Below are 17,571 nucleotides of genomic sequence, written 5' to 3'. Positions count from 1 at the left end.
CATTAGAAACATGACTTGAATGTCCCCCCCCAAAAAAACATTCCACTGGCACTCAGCCAACCAAGGATCATATAGTGAATATAATGTAGGCCGACCTGTTACACCTGACCCTTGTTACATTTAGCCCCGGTCTTCCCTATGCAATCAATGCCATTGGCGAGTGCTAACGCGCAGAAATGGTGTCCAAGTAGGCTACACGTAACTATGTGTGTGGAAAACATTTCATCACAGGTAAGACATATAACTTGTTTATTATAATCCATGTGTAACTCCACTCACTACTTGTAGCTGAATAGTTTGTTTGTTTGTGTCGTTGGTCTTCGCTAGCATAATGTTCCGGTCAGTAGCTAGCTAGCACTCACTCACATGAAAAGGGGCATGAGGGAAGCCCTACAATGTTACATTTTTCTAAGTAGTGAGAACGCTCAGGAGCAGGCAATGTTGAAAAGTAATCTTTAGACATGTTGTACTTTTCTTAAATGTAGTTTTGTAATTGGCTAAAACAGACAGACAAGAAAATTGCATTTGAAAAAAAGTTTTTGCTGTGAGCCAATGGGGTAACCTAGGTAACCACAGGTTGTTTTCTCCAAAGGCGGGCAGGGCCTCAATGTTCTATCTAATACCGACTTGGACTATAGCCCTTCTAATTCCTTACTGCTATAACTGCTAGCCTATGTTGCGATACTTATATTAGCCTGCCATTGCACTGTGTACTACTGCTGTGTACCACTGCTAGCATAGCACTATTAGCATTGCTATTACAAAGTCATTAGCCTGTAATGCCATTATACGCTCCTCTTTCGAGACCACCTCCAGTTGGTGTCGCTCTTTTTCAAATTAGGTGATGGAGGGAGAAGGTTACCTGAGTGTTTTGCGGACCATATCCTCATCGGTGATGCCGTAGTAGGTCAGGGTCTCACTCCAGACAGGGTTGAGGGTGTTGCGCAGGGTCTTGGTGCGAAGTTTATTGGCCTGACAGAGAGAGAGAGCAAGCAAGAAAGATATCAAAATAAAAATTGGGATTAGGTATTGACCTTTGCCCTCCACTCCATCACAGGCTGACCATGACCATTAGGGTGCAACAGAAGTCACTATCAGTTTACAGACCTCGTGTCCTCTGTGCAGAGCTCCGGGCTCTAACACATAACATATGACTACAGAGATAAGGGTTAAATCCCCAACCATCTCCCCATCAGGCTCTAATCTGTAATTCAGATGTAATCTGGAGATTGAAATGATTCTTGTCTCATCTCATCTATATCAGTCTCTTTTCAGGTTAACCTAGAGGTGTGAACAACTTCCCTGTGCACGATGGTAACGAAATCACCAGAGAATAGAGGACACGTTCTCGATTCTCGGGTGATTTTGTCAACACCAGAATCCAACAGTAGCGACACATAAGGACAAAGCTGTGCATTTCGAAGACCTAGAATGCAAATGCCAGATTGCAATTAAACAAAACAATAGGCATATCAACGAATGCTGGGAGCTTAATAGAGTGCCTTCAGAAAGAAGTTGCATATTCTGTGTTCAGTAATAGTGGTTAACATGATTTTTGAATGACTATCCCATCTCTGTAGCCCACAAATACAATTATCTGTAAGGTTTCTTATTAATCAAGTAGTGAATTTCAAGCACAGATTCAACCATAAAGACCAGAGAGGATTTTCAATGCCTCACAAATGTCACCGATTGGTAGATACGTAAAAATTAAAAAGCTGTAGTTGAATATCCCTTTGAGCATGGTGGTTACTAATTAGGTTTTGGATGGTGTATCAATACACCAAGTCACTACAAATATACAGGCGTCCTTCCTAACTCAGTTGCCGGAGAGGAAGGAAACTGCTCAGGGATTTCACCTTGAGGCAGTTACAGAGTTTAATGGTTTTGATATGAGAAAACTGAGTATGGAACAACAACATTGTAGTTCCTACACAATACTAACCTAAATTACAGTGAAAAGAAGGAAGCCTGTACAGAAAAAAAATATTCCAAATCATCCATCCTGTTTGCAAAAAGGCACTTATGTAATACTGCAAAGAAATTGTCAAAGAAAATACACTTTTTGTTCTGTATACAAAGAGTTATGTTTGGGGCAAATCCAACACATCACTGAGTACCACTCTTTATATTTTTAAGCATGATGGTGGCTGCATCATGTTATGGGTATGCTTGTCACTGGCAAGGACTAGTGAGTTTTTTAGAATACAAATAAACAAAATACAGCGATAAACAAAAGACAAAATCCTAGAGGAAAGCCTAGTTCAGTCTGCTTTCCAACAGACACTGGGAGACGAATGCACCTTTCAGCAGGACAATAACCTAAAAGACAAGGCCAAATCTACACTGGAGTTGCTTACCAAGACGACATTGGATGTTCCTGAGCGACTTAAATACAGCTTTGACTTAAATCGGCTTGAAAATCTATGGCAAGACTTGAACATGGCTGTCTAGCAATGATTAACAATAAACTTGTTGAACTTGTTCTCAACTAGCTTACCTGGTTAAATAAAGGTGAAATAAATAAAAATAAAAATAAAAATTGAACATTTAAAAAATAATAAATGGGCAAACATTGTACAATCCTGGTGTGCAAAACTCTTAGAGACTTATAATCACCTCGAAAGGTGCTTTTACAAAATATTGACTCAGGGCTGTGAATACTTATGCAAAAGAGATAATTCTGTATTTCATTGTCAATTAATTAGCAACAATTTTTAAAAACATGTCTTCACTGTCATTATTGAGTATTGTGTGTGAGAAAAAAATACAGACGGTGTCACGGTTGTCGTAGGAAGGAGCGGACCAAAGTGCAGCGTGTGTCATTCCACATTTTATTTTCACTGTGAAACTTTGCAATACATACACAATAAACTGAACGAAACAAAAACAACAAACCGTGACGCAGAGTAGAAACATACACAAACTCTGAAACAATCTCCCACAAACCCAGGTGGAAAAAAAACCTACTTAAGTATGATCTCCAATTAGAGACAACGAGGACCAGCTGCCTCTAATTGGAGATCATCCCAAACAAAACCCAACATAGAAATACAAAACTAGAACCTGACAACATAGAAAACTAACATAGAAAACTAAACTAGAAAACCCCCCTGTCACGCCCTGACCTACTCTACCATAGAAAATAACAGCTTTCTAAGGTCAGGACGTGACAGACGGTGAGAAAAAAATATATTTCATCCATTTTGAATTCAGGCTATAACCCAACAAATGTGGAATAAGTCAAAGGGTATGAATACTTTCTGAAGGCACTGTAAGTAAGCAATTATTAATTCCAGTGGGTTTGATTAAAAAAAAGTTTGAACAATAAGATCCCCTGTTGTATTCGTCTATCACGGTGCTGTGGTGCTTTGTTTTCGCTCTATAAAGATAGTGGCTGTGCATCGTTCGTTAGAGGCTGACATGTTGGGCTCTATTTTAACAAACCTAACGCGATGGTAAATAGTGCTATAGTTCTGGATGGTGTCAGAAATATTGTAGCTATTTTCATAGCCCAAATTATGAGTGTAATAGCTTACAGTGGTGCGAAAGGGCTGGGTTTTGATGAGTAAACAAGGTGTAGGTGTGATGAGGGTTAAACCAAGGCAACATACCTTTTAAAGAGTTAATAAATTGTGTTATGATAAACTGTGTGTCCTCTTCTAGGAGACCTCTGTGTGTATTAACACCTGTTTTGAGTGTTGTGCCCTTCAGACATTATCAGAAGGTGAAAACCACCTACGTTCATACATACTCCTCCTGTCTGGGCCCCACCTGGCTATCTGAGGTTCTGAGAATACGACTGGTTTTCTGAGAACACAAGGCTGCCGCAGGCCTGATGAAAACAGCCACCTGTCAGAAGATGCTTGGACACGTTCACCTTGTTATGACCCTATACTTGTGATGAAAGGTCAAGTTTCGGTCAAACCCACTTCTGAGCTTTAATTGCTGATAAGATGGTTGCTGTTGTCAGGGGGAGGTTAGATTTATTAAAATGTTGTTGCCAGGGAAACTCAGGCCAGGAGGACTGGGAGAGGCTATGAGTTACAGGATGTCTTAGACATTTTGCAGAACCATATACTGTACTCTGTACCAACGTCTGCTTACAATTGTATTACTAAAGAATAATTGTAATACTTAAACAAAGAGTCTGTGTTTCCTTTCCATTACTAATGTATGTTTGATAATTATACAGACCTGATCATTTGTTGAAGAAATTGACCAATATTTTGGCGAGCTTGCCAGGAGCGAGTGACCACTTCGCTGGACTGACCATTGATCCACATGCAAGCGCAATAAAATTATAAGGTAAGCAGACGCTTGTTATATCTAAAGTCTGTAATTTGTTATAGCACGTTATGGTTAATGAGTCATTCTGGCAAGTAAGTGTCGCCTCGCTGTTAAATTTATACAAACCTACATTTCTTTGTAATAGTGGAATAATTGAAAGTGTGAAATTATTGTTACACAACCTGTGGGAGGAAGCACAGACCACCCAGATGGAAATAGGTTATACATTCCTGGGTTACATGTTTATGATTATGAGACTTGGTGATAGGACTTAGGGCGAAATTCCAAGTATAAACGCCGATTGTTGAGATTGTGATGACACTTGGTGATAGGATTTAGGGCGCAAATTCCAAGTATAAACGCTGATTGTTGTGATAGAGTTAAGGGTTTCAATATTTTTCCGATAAGGTATTCTGTAATTGTTCTATGTATTTTGTAATTGTTCTATGTATCATGTCTTCTGTGTGGTACAACTGGATGGTGGGACATTAAATCAGGAGTTAGTTATAAACAATATAATTGTCACGGTTGTTGTCGGTGAAGGAGGACCAATACGCAGCAGGTACGTGTATGCTCATCTTGAGAATTTATTTACTTCAAAAAATGAACGTACAAAAATCACAAAACAAAAGAACGAACGAACAACTACAAACAGTCTGGCTAGCATAGGCTCAACACAGAACAATCACCCACAAATCACAAACACAAACACACCCTAATATATGGGACTCTCAATCAAAGGCAGATAGACAACACCTGCCTTCAACTGAGAGTCCCAACCCCAATTAACCAAACATAGACATACTCTCACTAGACTCCACATAGAACTACCTAGACATAAACCAAAACCCGGAAATACTAAACCAAACACCCTTTTAACAAACACACCACCCCGAACCACATAAAACAAATACCCTCTGCCACGCCCTGACCAAACTACAAAACAATTAACTTTATATACTGGCCAGGACGTGACAATAATGCCTGTGTAATAGAATTAACTGAGTGGACATTTGGATGAGATGCTCTAAGAGTTGCCTGTGGGGGAATAAACCTTAAAGCATACACCATTGCTGTATTAGGGAATACACCTGACCGTGTGTTACGGACCCATGTTACTTTAAAAAGAAATAGTTTTGAATAGTTTCTCGCTTGGAAGGAGAATATTATCACAGAGATAAGTTTATATCAGTTATAAGTCAGCTTGAGCCCTTTACTATTTCGTGGTTGCTCCATAGAGAAAAATTATTTTACACCACCCATACATTACATGGTATTCAGTTATCATTTACTTATCACCCTGTTTTAAATAAACTTATGCGAGTTAAGGGATAGACTATACACATATAGGGTTATTTTGCATTCATTTATCTGTATTCACATTACACGTAGAGCCTAATTAAAAAATAAAATGTATAAAAAAATGAATAATAAATAAATAAAAATAAACATTTTGAGATATGGCAGCATTGTCTAAGGGGCCGGTCGCAATGAATCCCGCCACCCATCTACAGTTTTTAATTAGGAAATACCTCACTATGGAAAAGGACTTAACCTGGGTTTTCATGAAAAGGCATGATTGGACTAAGCACGCCACTGAATGTTTTTAAACACATTTTTTTATTTCACCTTTATTTAACCAGGTAGGCTAGTTGAGAACAAGTTCTCATTTACAACTGCGACCTGGCCAAGATAAAGCAAAGCAGTGCGACACAAACAACACAGAGTTACACATGGAATAAACAAACATGCAGTCAATAATACAATAGAAAAAGTCTATATACAGTGTGTACAAATGAGGTAGGATAAGGGAGGTAAGGGAAAAAATAGGCCATAGTGGCGAAATAATTACAATATAGCAATTAAACACTGGAGTGATAGATGTGCAGAAGATGAGTGTGCAAGTAGAGATACTGGGGTGCAAAGGAGCATAATAAATTAAATTAATAACAGTATGGGGGATGAGGCAGTTGGATGGGCTATTTACAGATGGGCTAAGTACAGGTGCAGTGATCTGTGAGCTGCTCTGACAGCTGGTACTTAAAGTCAGTGAGGGAGATATGAGTCTCCAGCTTCAGTGATTGTTGCAGTTCATTCCAGTCATTGGCAGCAGAGAACTGGAAGGAAAGGCGGCCAACGGAGGAATTGGCTTTGGGGGTGACCAGTGAGATATACCTGCTGGAGCATGTGCTACGGGTGGGTGCTGCTATGGTGACCAGTGAGCTGAGATAAAGCGGGGCTTTACCTAGCAAAGACTTATAGATGACCTGGAGCCAGTGGGTTTGGCAACGAATATGAAGTGAGGGCCAGCCAACGGGAGCATACAGGTCGCAGTGGTGGGTAGTATATGGGGCTTTGGTGACAAAATGGATGGCACTGTGATAGACTGCATCCAATTTGCTGAGTAGAGTGTTGGTGGCTATTTTGTAAATTACATCGCCGAAGTCAAGAATCGTCAGGATTGTCAGTTTTACGAGGGTATGTTTGGCAGCATGAGTGAAGGATGCTTTGATTGCGAAATAGGAAGACGATTCTAATTTTGGATTGGAGATGCTTAATGTGAGTCTGGAAGGAGAGTTTACAGTCTAACCAGACACCTAGGTATTTGTAGTTGTCCACATATTCTAAGTCAGAACTGTCCAGAGTAGTGATGTTGGATGGGCGGGCAGGTGTGGGCAGCGATCGGTTGAAGAGCATGCATTTAGTTTTACTTGCATTTAAGAGCCGTTGGAGGCCACGGAAGGAGAGTTGTATGGCATTGAAGCTCGTCTGGAGGTTAGTTAACACAGTGTGCAAAGAAGGGCCAAAAGTATACAAAATGGTGTCATCTGCGTAGAGGTGGATCAGAGAATCACCAGCAGCAAGAGCGCATCATTGATGTATACAGAGAAAAGAGTCGGCCCGAGAATTGAACCCAGTGGCACCCCCCATAGAGACTGCCAGAGGTCCGGACAACAGGCCCTCCGATTTGACACACTGAACTCTGTCTGAGATGTAGTTGGTGAACCAGACGAGGCAATCATTTGAGAAACCAAGGCTGTTGAGTCTGCCAATAAGAATGTGGTGATTGACAGAGTCGAAAGCCTTGGCCAGGTTGATCAATACAGCTGCACAGTATTGTCTCTTATCGATGGTGGTTATGATATCGTTTAGGACCTTGAGCGTGGCTGAGGTGCACCCATGACCAGCTCGGAAACCAGATTGCATAGCGGAGAAGGTGCGGTGGGATTCGAAATGGTCGGTGATCTGTTTGTTAACTTGGCTTTCGAAGACCTTAGAAAGGCAGGATAGGATAGATAGAGGTCTGTAGCAGTTTGGGTCTAGAGTGTCTCCCCCTTTGAGGAGGGTATGGCCGCGGTAGCTTTCCAATCTTTGGGGATCTCAGACGATACGAAAGAGAGGTTGAACAGGCTAGTAATAGGGGTTGCAACAATTCCGGCTGATAATTTTAGAAAGAGAGGGTCCAGATTGTCAAGCCCGGCTGATTTGTAGGGGTCAAGATTTTGCAGCTCTTTCAGAACATCAGCTGTCTGGATTTAGGTGAAGGAGAAATGGGGGAGGCTTGGGCAAGTTGTTGCGGAGGGTGCAGGGCTGTTGACCGGGGTAGGGGTAGCCAGGTGGAAAGCATGGCCAGCCGTAGAAATATTCTTATTGAAATTCTCAATTATCATGGATTTATCGGTGGTGACAGTGCAGTGGGCAGCTGGGAGGAGGTGCTCTTATTCTCCATGGACTTTACAGTGTCCCAGAACCTTTTGGAGTTTGTGCTACAGGATCAAATGTCTGTTTGAAAAAGCTAGCCTTTGCTTTCCTAACTGCCTGTTTATATTGGTTCCTAACTTCCCTGAATATAGATGGCTTACGGACGGGCCATTTAATAAAACAAAATATCAACATGTGCAGGACAATGTGAAAAGAAGACAGGAAAATAAGACCAAGGGAGAGAAAAAAAATCCACCCTGTTTTCGGTGACTGCTTTGTCGAGGTTAAAAACTGAGGGTAACCTATTCTGGACTCAACAGAAAGCTACCTGTTTGAAAAAGGAATTGACAAAGATTAAAGACCCTGCCTCCGTCAAGACAGAGAAGTTTCCTCTAGAATGCAGCGCTCCACCATATGCTCCACCGCACCCTCCCTACTGCAGAGATAGGTTTAAAGGAATTTATCCACTACTCCCAAACAAACTAGTAGCTCAAGGTGATAATTCTTCTCCACCACCGGCACCGGGTAGAATGTATCAAGGACTAGGAGATATATGGCATGATGCCAGGACACAATCAACACCTCTACCCTAGAGTTACCACGCAAAGGACCTCATGGCAGCTCAAGAAAAGAAGGTGCAGAGAGAAATGGATAAATCTGTTAACAAAATCAGAAGACATTGCAATGATGAAGACAGAGACAAAAGGATAAGTGGAAGTAACTTAACTAAGGAAGAAAAGAGAAGAGGTAAAACGAGAGAGAGCGGAAAGTGAAGAAAGAGCAAGAAGTGAACAATAGAGGAGACAGTGGAAAGAAAGGAGGGGAGAGGAGGAAGAACGTGAACTATTGAGAAAAAACAAATTTGATGCTGATAATGAAGAGGACTCTCAAGCGTGCGCTGCCGGTTCACAGAGTATGAAGCAACAACTGGATCGCTCGAGGGACGAACTCAGGCGCCTGTCACACCAGGTGGAAAGTGACATTGCATAGTTACAGGGTGAATTTAAAAACATGCAGCCCCGGACATCTCAGAGACGGGCGATGAAAAGGACTGAATGGATGAAGACAGCCTGGTGATGACTTTCCTGTGGGAACCTACCCTCTGGTGATAAAGACCTCAGGTACAAGACAACCGTACTATGATTACAAACCATGGAGTTTTGGGGACTTGGAAACAACAGCGAAACAATTTCCCCGCATCACTGCAGAGCCTGGAAAAAGATGAGGACTGAAGAAAAAGCAAGGAAGACTGGCCTTGACACACAACTCAAGAAAGCCCAACTAGCCCAACTGGACAAAGGGAAAAACAATAATCTAATGGTGGCTGTAACCCCAGCTGCCCTACAACAGCAGCCTCCTCCACCACAGTTTACCCAAGCACCTGCTACTCAGTTCCCTCCTCAACCATATGGGAACCCACAACCATACCTACCACCACTGAGACTACCGCTGGTGTGCTGGTACAGCGGTGTGGCAGGCCATATGAGAAACATGTGCCCTCACAGCAGCAGCAGCAACCCTGGCAGCAGAGTGGGAGAGGGCAATGGAGAGGGAATGCTGGCAGAGGGAACTTCCAAGGTGGTAGAGGTGGAAGACCAGCCTACACTGGACAGCCTCAACCTCCCTTTTCCCAGATGAATGGTCGACAATATGGATGGCCCCAACAGCCTCCTGCGATAAACCAGACGTGGTTCCCACCGCAGAATAATCAACAATAGGGATGCTCTGACCCCCTACTCCAGTGTCACCAGTATATATTTCCAGATGGTACCAAAGAACCAATAATTACAGCCTCACCTTACGATTCAACGATGTTCTGTTGTTAAAAGTGTCTCTGGAAAATGGAGAACCACACTACTGTCCTGATCAAGTCCAATATGATTCTAAGGCCCGTCTGACCTTTATAATGAACCTCTTGAGCTCCCTGATGTTACTCTCTTTGTTGATGGCTCTGCCTTTATTGATAGGGAGACTGGTAGGAAACATGCAGGGTTAGGTATAGTTTCATTAGATAGGACATAATTGATTGAACCGCCTTTGCCAGAACATTGCTCTGCCCAACAAGCTGAGCTTCTAGCACTTACTGAAGCATGTAAATATGGTAGTTGTTTGAAGGTTAACATTTATTCTGACTCTGTATACACCATTGGCATTTCCCTGTCTTGGATAGGGGTTTGAAAAGGCAGGAACTTTGTTAACGCGTCTGGTACCCCTATTAAACACCGTTTACAGATAGAAGCCCTGCTGGAGGCCATGTTGCTTCCAGCTGAATTGGCTATTCTTAAGGTCCTTTCCCACACAGGCAACACTGATAGCATTAGTTTGGGTAATGCAGCTGCTGATGCTGCTGCTAAGAATGCTGCTTCCAGCTGCCATACTCATGCGGTTCTGCTTGCCTCCCCGTGTATGTCTGAAATCACTGATCTGGACCAACACCAGGCTGCGTATGCACTTAATTACCCTTTGTGGGAGTCTAGAGGCTGCTCCAGAAGCCCTGATGGCCTGTGGAGGCAATCACTCTCTGGCAAACCAGCTCTGCCTCTGCCTCTCGTCTCCAATGTGTGTCGGGTGGCCCACCCCAAGGGGGGAGAAGTTAAGACTAATATCTGACACCTGGTTTTGTCCAAATCTGATTGAAATGTAAATGTACTACGTGAATGCAATACAACATTGGTAAGGGTACCCCCCGGAAACCAGGGAAATTTCCAGCGCCGGCCGGTCCGTTCACCCATTTAGCTATGGATTTCATAGACATGGCTGAAAGAAAGGAAAGAAAGAGATACTGCCTGGTAATAATTGACCGCTTTACCAGGTGGGTTGAAGCAACTGTTCAATGTGACACTAAAACGGTAGCAAAACTTCTGGTAAGGGAAATTATCCCTAAATTTGGTATACCAAATTTCTTTCCGCAGAAAATGCCACCCATTTCACAGGAGATGTGGTTGCACAGGTGGCTGCCCAATTGGGGATAGATCAGAAGTTTGTTTGTATCTACCACCCATAAAGTAATGGGATTACTGAGAGGGCTAATAAAACCATAAAAGGAGGGCTTGCCAAAGCATGCCACTTCACAGGGAAGTCGTGGGTAGAGTGTCTCCCCTTAGTCCTGATGAAAATGCGCAATAGTATAAACCGCGGAACAGGGCTTAGCCCACATGAGCTCTTAACTGGCCGTCCAATGAACGTCCCTTTACACAGACCAATGACTCCAAAACTGACTGACCTGACTGCACTGGATGATGATTTGAGCAAATATATGAAGGAACTAACCCATGCTGTTAGGTCTTTGTATTCCCCATACAGGAAGGCCCAAGAAGTTCCAGAACAGGGTGACCCAGACAGCCTGCCTGTTGACGTTGGAGAATGGATCAAGCTGAAGGTCCACAAAAGGAAGTGGAACAACCCAAGATGGATGGGTCCATACCAGGTCATCGCAGCAACACCCAGAGCAGTGAAGGTCCAGAAGCACCAGGGGTGGCACCACCTATCACACTGCCAGAAGACATCCCAACCATCATAACAGATAAGAGTGCACACCCAGACCCAGATGTTGATACACATGACCGCTATGGTCACATTGTTAAAAACAAAACTTGGGCTAAACCTTTGAGGTACATGTTTTGGATACTTCTTATCATCCACCAGCAGCCGCTGTTGGAGGGAATAGAGATCCAAGGGATTCAATTAAAAACCAGTAACCAATGGGTAAAAATGGTCCAGAACCTGAGCCGACAAGCCACGCCGAGTGGTTCGTTTGTAGTCGTTTTAAAAAACCCTCAGAGTCAGAGTGAGTTGTTTGGATCAATTGGCGTAGGTGATTGGATTAACAACATCACCATCACCTATGAATTTGACCATTGCTGGTTTTGCCCTTCTTTCTACTGATGTTCAGAATCTTAAAGCTGTTATATTTTTAGACTACATTCTGGCTAAGGAGGGTGGATAATGCAGGGCCCTAAATTCTATTTCCCCCACTGAATGTGTTATGCTTCTCCCTGACTCCTCTGATTTTGAAAGAATTAACAGTTGGCTGATACCTACACCCCCACAGGAGAAGACTCCTGGTCCCCGTTTGGGTGGTTGAAAGATGTACTAGGACATTTTGGATTTAAGTTGTTGTCCATTTTGGTTCCATTACTGCTCCCACTGATCGTTTTGTTAATTTGCATTTGTGCATTCTGTGCAGCTGGCAAATGTGTACTTCATAAGGCTATGCCAGGCATGTTTATGCTTCATGTTCCTCATCTCCCAGACCCTTATTTCTATCCTCAATCTCCTGAGGATTGCTTGCAATCTAATGCACCTTTTATGGATGATTCTTATAATCACTATGCTTGAGTTACTTCGCTTTGTTGAGGCCTAGTGGCCTCAAAGGGGAAATGAAGAGGGTTAAACCAAGGGCTCATACCTTTAAAAGGGTTAATACATTGCATTATTATAAACTGTTAGGTCGCCTCTTCTAGGAGACCTCTGTGTGTGTATTAACACCTGTTTTGAGTGTTGTGCCCTTCAGACATTATCAGAAGGTGAAAACCGCCTACGTTCATACATACTCCTCCTGTCTGGGCCCCACCTGGCTATCTGAGGTTCTGAGAATACGACTGGTTTTCTGAGAACACAAGGCTGCCGCAGGCCTGATGAAAACAGCCACCTGTCAGAAGATGCTTGGACACGTTCACCTTGTTATGACCCTATACTTCAAGTTTCGGTCAAACCCACTTCTGAGCTTTCAATTGCTGATAAGATGGTTGCTGCTGTCAGGGGGAGGTTAGATTTATTAAAATGTTGTTGCCAGGGAAACTCACACCAGGAGGACTGGGAGAGGCTACATGAGTTACAGGATGTCTTAGACATTTTGCAGAACCTGGGGAGAGCCATCATGTACTGTACTCTGTACCAACTTCTGCCTACAATTGTATTACTAAAGGATAATTTTAATACTTAAACAAAGAGTCTGTGTTTCTTTTCCATTACTAATGAATGTTTGATAATTATATAGACCTGATCATTTGTTGAAGAAATTGACCGACAAGGGCTTGGCCACTCACTGGCCAATCAACTCGTTCCATGGCTTAATGCTGTATTTGTCACAAGTTCTGTAGGTTATTGACGGTCTCTGTGTTGTCATCAAGTCCATATTCGGTTGGGGGCAAGGAATATTCTCCTCCTGGTTGATTGTGGGTTGAGACTACCATTTATTAAATAGCATAGGCCACAATAACGAGTAATAGCAACAGAAAAAATGTAATATGAACTGTTTTTTCAATAGCCTATGTGTGTAGTGTTGACGGCCAAAATATAGCCTAACGTTGATACTGCATTATAGGACTGAATAATTTAAATACGTTTGGACGAGCACGTCTTTGGTAACCGGATGAGAGGCGCTCTTTGGAGGGATGCACTCTTAGGTTTTAGAGTGTGGATACTTGAACAAGCATTCGTGTGTGTGTTTTAGGATGTGCAGTATATTTTAAATTCAAGGCACTCTGACGAATAGACCATTTAAACACCTTTTATGGATAGGCTACTTTGCAAGGCCAGGATAAAAAATGCATTGCTGTTAAACCAGACTTCATTATAGTAGCCTAGGCCCAGGGTAAGGGTAGCCTATGGAGGGCTTGGTTTTTAATCATATGAAATGGAAAACAAGCAATCTGTTTAAAACAACAACAATATTTCTAAATATTGTAGGATGGGCTTAGAAGCATGATATCATAAATCACTTCTCTTGTTCCATGGCACTGGGTGCACACATAGTCCTAAATGTCTTTACGCATAACATTATAAACATCCTGTCAATTGTATTGTTGCCTTTGTGCGAGGCAGATTAAAAATATATATCTCTGCAGTTGATATGGCATCATAGGAGGACTGAATAGTTTGGAGTATCGTGTCTTTGGTAATCGGATGAGGGGCGCTCTTTGAAAATGGAGATGGATAGCCTACTTGAACAAGCAAAATGAAGTATGCAGGTGTGTGAATTGTGAATAATGAAAAGGCATGAGGGCAAAAACATCCAAAATATCTCAAAGTAATCTCAGTAAACCCTTTATTCATAGGCTAATTACTTGGCTAATGGCCAGGATAAAAAGACGCACCAATGAGATGCTGCTAAATCAGCCTTGATTAAGGGGAGGCTATGCTTGGTTTTTAGTCAAATTAAAATGACATGATGGGAAACAAATCTTATTTTTTATGTTTCTAAATACAAGATTCACCAGCACAAAAGGCACATCTCTCGTTCCATGCATGGGCACTGTGTGTCATGGCTAGATAGGCCGCACATACCCTCTCAAAATCCATGCCGTTATCAACTGAGCTACCGTTGAGACCTGCTTTTTATGGGTCTTAAAAATGAAATTGTCACTTTTACGCTTGTTTTTAAGGACACCTCAAATATTTCCACCCCTCCCGCCTCAGCGCAAGTGAGCTGATGTTAGACAGGTAAATTGCCAAACCTGACGTTAGGGTGGGAAAATGCCAGTGTGCCAGTATTTACATGACGAAATTGCAAACTAAGGTGTGTTTGACACTTGCACCTCCTTAGCGCCAGATGAAAAATAAAGCCTGTGGAGATAACTGATCACCATATGATGTGAGAGACACATTTAATCATGAACAATAGCCAGCAATATATCAACCTGTCTGCCTACCAGTGCCTTGACTATTCATCAAATTCATCAAACAAATATACCAATAGCAATCACTGCATGCTGATTGTATTAGCTAGTTATCACCAGCAACTTACAATCAGTGCATTCAACTAAGGTAGGTAAGACAAGCACATACGTAGTGTACGTATTTAGTATACATGGCTTTGATTATCACTATAATATGCAAAGTAGTGCCATTGTATGGCTGCTGACTGGGGTCGATGCAGGATGGAACAGTAAGAATAGAATTCTACAGTGATGAATCACACCTTCAATGGCTATACATAAGCCATTACATCTCTTGTCAAGAGGAAGTATCTCTGTGTTCTATATCTATGTCTGCATCTGCAGCATCAGCCTCTGGTCACGAATCATTTGTGATAAGAGTGAGGTTGGATATTTAATTAAAATAGAGAGTTCTGTATGCCTCTTTCCCTTTCATCACTAACCTTTTATCTGACATGCACGTACAAAGAGCTGTCACATACATGCAGTACATTTGTATCAATACTCAAAATGCTTATATAAAAATGTGTCTAAGTGCACAACATAAACACCATACCATACTGTAACAGCACCTTCAATTTTTTTTAAATGCAATGCATGAATGCATAAGTGCTTAAGGCAAACACCAAAAACCATATATGCAATATAACAATTTCAATAAATCTCAAATGGTAAACCCTTTAAAAAAACAACATTGCTTATATGTTGACTTGTCAGGAAGATGCTATATAGCTTTTATACCGTATTGTGCTCTTTATAGAAAGTTCTGGAACAACTCCTACCACTATGCGACACTTCCCTCCACTTTATTGATTGGAGAAGCACATTGCTCTGTGGTGGACTTCACGAGCCCACACATTCTGCTAGGGAACAGTGTTGAGTTTAACAAAACAGCAAGCTGATATTGTGTGTGGTAGTGAGTAATGGACAGTGAAGAACAATGTCTGTTGCATTTAATCGGTTAACCGGCATGATTATTTGGTGCTGAGTAGTCGCATATTAATGTTCTGGAGAACAAAGTGCATGCTGATTGGTTTCCTCTCAATCAGCAGCTGATTCATATCTGAAACCCCACACAAACAACCAGAGTAACGTGTCTATCTAGCGGTCTCTGGGACCAGAGTTGGACACCATTGCTGAGACAAAGTTTAAGTTTTGATAAAAAAAGGGAAGTGAATTCCACTCTGTATGTAACGTAATCCTTTTATTGGGATGGATATAGTTATTAAGTAAAGGGGAGACTGATGAGAGGTGTACAGACCTCGTGAGCTGAGGAGGTCAATGCAGGGATTTAAATTATTAACCCAGTTTTCTCAACAGGCATGCACAGTCGGGAGCGGGCTGCATTTTACCGCTAGACCAAACTCAGACACAAGCAAATGTTATTCTGGGGGAAATTCTCTGGCGGCATGTCTCTCTTTCTGGACCACTTGATGGCCGCCTTTAACAAGTAGTGAGGAACATCTGCGGCTAGTCACAGCTGCCATGTTTGTGGTGTAATTTCAGGCCCCCAAATGAAACAGTGCCCATATGCTTGACGTTCAAGCCCAATCAATTACCTAATAATGGTCTGATGGAGAGTCCACTCGGAGGTCAAGGTGTCTGAACAGTTGGGGACAGCCTAACTGATTTAGAAAACCCTTATTGGCAGCTGCTAAGTGGAGCGTTGGCACAAGAGAAGGCTAGCCCACGGAGACCAAGGTGGTACAAGAATTACAATACGACTAGACGACAGTCCTTCGTGGTTGGGAGATGGTAATTTTTAACGGCACCTGAGACAAAGTTTTCCACCACCATCAATAAAACACCAAATGATGGGATTTATCTTGGAAGAATGGTTTTGCATCCCTCCAGACACTTGTAGAATCTATGCCAAAGCGCATTGAAGCTGTTCTGGCGGCTCGTGGTGGCCCAACACCCTATTGAAACATTTTATGTTGGTGTTTCCTTTATTTTGGCAGTTAACTATATATCCATAGCTTCTATAACGGGGCATGATAGTGTCTGTTAATTTCTAATAATCAGACATGACACCATCTGATATGACAGCATATGCATTAATGCATCACTGTATTTAGATTATTAAAGGGACATTACACCAAAATCAAAGTTTATCAGATGTTTTCAAAAGTAGCCTAATGTCAAGATAAATCCACATCACATATGCGCCTCGAGTGAACGGAAAAGATAAAAGTACTGTAAATCTGGAAATTATATGGTGCTTATCTTTCCCATTCATTTTGAACTGTGTCATATCACTGGAACAACAACACAGTCAGGCTTGAACATGGACTTATCTCAACAGAAGATCATGTGTAATACCGTCGGTGCTCTTGAGCATCTTTGTTCAGCGTTATGATACACATGAAATCCATAACAGATGTATCATATCTGAATGAGCCAATTGGAAGCTGAGAATGTGGCCATGACGGTGTAATGGACACTGGGGTTAACACCCCTATTCTTACTCTTATAATAAGTGCCATGGGATCTTTAGTGACCACAGAGACTCAGGACACCCATTTTAACATCCCATCTGAAAGATGGCACCCTACACAGGGCAATGTCCCCTTCACTGCCCCAGGGCATTGGGATCTCCTTAGACAAGGGGGAAGAGTGCCCCCTACTGGACCTCCAACACCACTTCCAGCAGCATATGGTCTCACATCCAAGACTGACCCGGCTTAGCTGCAGAGGCAAGCCAGCAGTGGGAAGCAGGGTGGTATGCTGCAGGCTACCTGTAATTATACAATCCCAAGGTACTATGCCTTCTGCAGACATTTTAAAAACCAAATAACAACAACTGTGTTACGATAATTTTAGATCAATAAATCTTTACGATTTGAATGTGTATTTCAGACTGTAACATTCGGAACGGATGGTGTAACATCCATAATGGTATTTTTCCCCCTGTAAAGTA

General features: G+C 42.1%; 1 protein-coding gene across 4 annotated transcripts in view; it reads right to left on the bottom strand.

Annotated features, from left to right (window-relative positions):
- LOC106567559 (double C2-like domain-containing protein beta) overlaps nt 1-17,571 on the bottom strand; it is a 367,378-nt gene that overhangs the window by 60,884 nt on the left and 288,923 nt on the right. For all 4 annotated transcript variants that reach the window (XM_045693460.2, XM_045693462.2, XM_082960276.1 and 1 more), the window contains one exon: nt 863-972. In XM_045693460.2, the coding sequence (XP_045549416.1) occupies nt 863-972 (110 nt within the window). The remainder of the gene's footprint in view (nt 1-862; nt 973-17,571) is intronic.

The sequence above is a fragment of the Salmo salar genome, chromosome 13 (genome assembly GCF_965601325.2).
Source record: "Salmo salar chromosome 13, fSalSal1, whole genome shotgun sequence".
Classification (NCBI taxonomy): Eukaryota; Metazoa; Chordata; class Actinopteri; order Salmoniformes; family Salmonidae; genus Salmo; species Salmo salar.
Note: the sequence above shows the minus strand (reverse complement) of the source record. Positions and strands in the feature narration are given on the sequence as shown.